Genomic DNA, 5306 nt, shown 5'->3' on the forward strand with positions numbered 1-5306 from the left:
AAACGCACAACCCATACTAAATTAAAACTTATTATTTATGCTAATAGTAGATTTTTTAATTTTATCATTGCATAACTAATAAGAAAATTAAAATTTTTTATTTAAATTAGTTGAAAAAAAAAAAAAATCGAATATGAAGAGGCTCCCCTCAAGGCGGGGGCCCCAAGCCTGGGCTTCGTTGGCTTATGCCTAAAGACGGCACTGTAAAGAATGGATAGTAGAAAGTGAGAAACAATTTTACTACACGATTTTCTACGATAATGTTCACTCTACAAGGTATCATTAACAAAAGTGCCTGTTATAGTTTTAAGTTGGCAAGATAACAGATATTAATCATACGCGGTAATGCTGTCATGCACGTGATACGTATAGCAGCAACACTGAAAACTATTCGTTGCTTGTTAGTTTCTCTTCAGACTTTTTTTAATTAGCATTACACAGTTATTCTTTAAGAACGAGATGAAGAAGCAAGATTTAGCTGGTCAGGTTATTTCGTCCCACAACATTACTGAAGAATTGAAAAAGTTGTCTATTATATCCAACACTGATTTCAGCACCTCAACTACTAATAATAAGGTATGCCCATTGGCGGTGGCATTTATGTACTTCACTTTCTCTAAGATATCTTAAATTTTCATAAAATGGCTTTTCTATAGACTGTCTATCAAAAGAAAATAGTTGGCACTGAGTTTGTCAGGGACACCTTAAACTTTACTATCTTTTTCTATGTCCTCTTTCTTTTGTTCTTTTGATGTGTTTCATACGTTTAATGTGTTCTATCTTCCAGATGTCTTGTGATATACCATGATATTAATGTGCATTAAACTGATTCCATTGCAAAACAACATTTTTAGTAAAGCAATATGTTTTATTTTTTAGGCCAGAGGCAGACCTATACTATTTAAGGGTATCAAGAAAAATGAACAAGACGAGGATGATAACTCTTCCTCAGAAACAACCTTGACGTACAACCTAGATCAGTGGGATTTCAATAGGGCTGAGGCAAGGTTTCTCTCAGACAACGTTTTATGTATTATTATTCCTCCAAAGAACGAGTCAGTATCAAGTATAGACCGTTAAAAACATTTTAAGTTTAAATCAATCCATTACAATCTTAGAAGAAATAAGTATGTAGAGAAATGAAGAATAAAGTGATATTATTCCATTATTCAATTTTTTTTTTTTTTCATTGACAAATGTAAACGAAGTATGTTAGAGTTTTCGTAGTTTTAATTGCATTAATAAAAACCTGCTCCACCTGTTCCTGTATCTCAATGGATTTTATTTTGTTGACAAAATTACGAAAGATGATAAACGAAAAAAATGTGGAGAGAAAATTTGTCATCTGTCTAAGAGTTTGTGAAAGTTGATAATATGATTTACAACATTAAAAAATTAAGTTTACAAAATGCTTGTCACCTAAAAATATTAACGAAAACTTTTTGACATTGTGCACTTATAATCTTATTGATAAAAAAATTTAATCTTACTTACGTTGCAAGTAGATTTTACGCAAAAGAGACCTGTTTTTCTATAACATGATGAGCACTGATCATATATTATAGAACTCTCTCCATATTGCTAATATATATTATATACTAGCAATATGGAGAGAGTTTGAGTTTTATTCAAAAATCATAGCATTAGCTCCAAGGATTTCAGAGAACCTTAGATACCTCTAATATTACACAGTTCTACATTAAAATGTAAAACTATTTTTAGGGTTTAAAACACTTTTAAGCAAAAACCTCGAACAAATCTGATATTTCAGTGTGCTCTTCGGTTCTTCCTTATTCTCACATTTACTCAGCACACCAAAAATGTCTTGAAAAAATTCAAACACTGTTTAATGTATACTATAGATACTATGAAGAAATACATTCCTAATAAATCATTAAAAATATAATTCAAGTTAGAAGAATCATGTGATATATGAAATATGTTTTTGCATATATTTCTGGTTTTTGCTAGTACTGTCATTTTCAGGTTTCTCTGACCTTCATTTTTCCATCTTGTTCTGCTTTCTCTTTGTTCCACTAACACTATTGTGCCACGTAAGTGTATAACATAGTCCTTACAAAAAATCACATCTGAATCCATGATTGTTCTTAAATGAATTTTCGTCCTTTTACAAAGTCATTTAAAAAGAAATAATGGAAAAATGGTGGAGACAAACCTTTGTTAGTTACCTATTAGTTTATATAAGTTAATAGTAGACTTGTCTAACAAACACGTGTCTGATGATTTTTCTGCCTTATGAGTAATGCCGGAATTATTGAAGTTAGGTGATCCAAATAAAATTATTATAAGCAAACAAATATAGACTAAGTTATGATAAATAACAATTTCATGCCCACTTTTGTAAAATTGTATTATCAAAAAAATAATTACAAAGTAGCCTGATATCTTTTATCTACATTTCTAGTTAAAAGTGAAAACAATCTTTTTATAATTTGCACTAGGTATAACAATGTTTTCACACTTGTCACCGAAATTAAAACATATTTTATACAAACATTTTTATTAGATAAAGTAATTTTCGAAGTGCAATCGTCTCACTTTTTAAGTTTTATTACATTAAAAAATATCATAATAATACGCATCCTACATAAAGATTAAGATAACGATCCAGAATTTCAAAAATAGATTGTTAGAAGTTACCACAGTGCATCAATTTTTTGTTTGTTATCACTTTTCTGTTAATTTTAATGTGTATGCGGCTGATATAAGTCTTATTTATCTATTTTGTGCAAGAACGCTTCTTATGAAGTATAATACTACAATGGGCGTGGCTGCGGCTCCCTGTATTGAGAATAAACTGAAAACTTCGTTCCATTGTTGTATAATTTATTAGTTTTCTTAGTTTTTCTAATTTTTTTTATTTTCTTCCATGGTCTCCTTACTAAATATAATTTTTAGCACCTGTAATACTTTTTGAATAAAAATATAATCAAGCTAATGAAAAATACATTAATTAAAAATATGAGCAGTAGAGTGACCTCAGCAACACTCAATTGTGTAACTAAAATTCCTTTCATAGTATTTTTTAGAACATAAATGCTATGATTCATTTGATTTCCCTCACTAAAAAAAATAAACTTACAGAAAAACGATAGTAGCGAGGAAATTGTATTCTGCAAACGCATGTTTAAATCAATGTATATTCAATTGGATGACGACCAGAAAGATATTTTCAAAACTATTTGTGAAAAGAAAAAAAAATTATTTTATGGAGGATCAGGGAAGACCTTTTCATATAAAACAATTATACATTATTTTATTTCTCAGAATGAAAAAATTTTACCAACGGCTTAGACTGGTATTGCCTCTATTTTACGTTCAAAAAAAAATGACTAGTCATAAAACTTTTCATTCTCCATTAGAATTGAACAATGTTGGAAGTATTTTCTTGGAATCAAAATCAGAAAATAGAAAATTAAGAGAAGTTGATTTAACTGTTTAGGATGAGGCTTTTGGAACAAAATAATAATTTGAGGAGGAGATTTTCATCAAATTTGGCAGCCATAAAAAATGGTTTAGAAGTACGGTTTTTTATGTAAACTATTAAATCATCGATTCCTTAGTCTTATTTTCGTGTACTAAAATTAAGTGATTTTCAGAAGATTAAGAATTTTCAAAATTATTATTGAAAATTAGAGAAGAAACAATCTAGAAATTTAATGTCCTTTTAAAATAAAAAACAAAAAAGGTTTTTAAAAACATTTTTATTGGAAATAATTATTGTTTAATAAACAGTGTAACACTGGCGTATCATAAAGAATATGCTTATTTTTTAAACAATAAAATACTAAATCAAATAAAGGGATACACAAAAATGTATTTCAACATAGATTACGTAACGCATAAAGGTGTTGATAAATCGGATGGTAATATTTATATTAACTTTACAATTGAGGTATTGTATAGTTTTCGTAAAAGCCTAGCACTCTATGAACTTCATTTAAAAATTGGAGCAATGGTTATGTTGATCAGAAATTTAAGCATAGGTGACGGATTATGCAATGGTGCAAGATTAAAAACCATTCAATTAGTAAAGCATAATATTGAAGCAGAAATAATAATTGGAAATTAAATAGGTAACAGAGTTTTTAAAACCAAAAATAACATTCAATTCTAGAAATACGTCTTTATTAGAATTTATTTTGTTCAGAAAGTAATTTTCTTTAACTTTAGCATTTGCTATCACAATCAATAAGTCTCGAAGTCAAAGTTTTAACAGCATAGGTTTATACTTGAAAAATCTTTATTTTTGAATGGACATTATATGTTGCAATGTCAAGATGCAACAATAAAAAGTTAATTTTAATGCAAATTAAATGTGAAAACGACACGAACAAAGAAAATATAGTTTTTTTTAAAAAAAATTTCGATGACAAAAAAATTACAAATAAAAATGCAGGGTTACGAATGAAATTTTTAAATATGTTCAAAGTAGACATTATTATCTATAGAAAATAAATATATGCTTTTTAAAGTAAATTTTGATTTGGGATAAATTATAAATGAGGCTTAATTTTTAGTGCACTTACATCTTTTGAATCAAAATGACGATTCACTGCATATAAGTCTTAAAATAGTTAAATAATGGACATAATTAAATTTTTTTAATTTCTTGGCAATACCAACATCAGAAGTAGATTTCAGCCAAGAGATAGTTGAATATTACTGCATAACACGATGTATCAATACTGTGTAATGATGTAGTTTTGTTAAGAAATACTTGTATTATGAATATTGTTCGATTAATATTTTGAAAGAGTTTTTCAGTTGTATTTTCTCAAAAGTACTGATTCCTATTAGATGTTTTTTTTTCATACGTATTAAAAAACTGTTACAAAAATGTGTATGTTTATTACGCATTTTTCAAGTACACCCCAGCTATTATCAAGTTTAATGGAAAGATATTTTTCCAATTACAATCTAACTCGCTATACCGACCTTTTTATAACCAATTTCGCAAAGGAAGCCCCTGAAGGTCCAGACATCACCAGAAAAAATCCACTATTCGTTTTAAAATTCGGATAAGTGGTGTTTTGGCATCCAGGATACTCATCCCATTGGAAAAGCCCAAGGAAAATATCTCAACAATTTTCGATAGGACTCAATCCCATGACCCCTCGATTATCTCCGGCTAACCACTAAGCCATCGAAGCTCTAATTGTCTTCATATAATAATACTTACAATTATTTTTTTAAAATTGGCAATAAGAATAATTGTCACTTCGTAAATGCGTTGGGCTACTGGCGATGACTAGCATGGTTCTTATTATTTTCTTGTAATGTTA

The 5306-nt window shown here is 28.6% G+C and overlaps 1 protein-coding gene across 1 annotated transcript; it reads left to right on the forward strand.

Annotated features, from left to right (window-relative positions):
* The first annotated feature begins 391 nt into the window (after positions 1-391).
* LOC149373523 (uncharacterized) lies at positions 392-1126 on the forward strand. The gene is made up of 2 exons (XM_089597103.1): positions 392-576; positions 880-1126. The coding sequence occupies exons 1-2, from the start codon at positions 460-462 to the stop codon at positions 1078-1080; spliced, it is 318 nt and encodes a 105-aa protein (XP_089453229.1). The 5' UTR covers positions 392-459; the 3' UTR covers positions 1081-1126.
* The last annotated feature ends 4180 nt before the right edge of the window (positions 1127-5306 follow it).

This window comes from Copidosoma floridanum, unplaced genomic scaffold (genome assembly GCF_036245765.1).
Source record: "Copidosoma floridanum isolate Cflo_tuat_1 unplaced genomic scaffold, Cflo_Japanese_pri ptg000030l, whole genome shotgun sequence".
NCBI lineage: Eukaryota > Metazoa > Arthropoda > Insecta > Hymenoptera > Encyrtidae > Copidosoma > Copidosoma floridanum.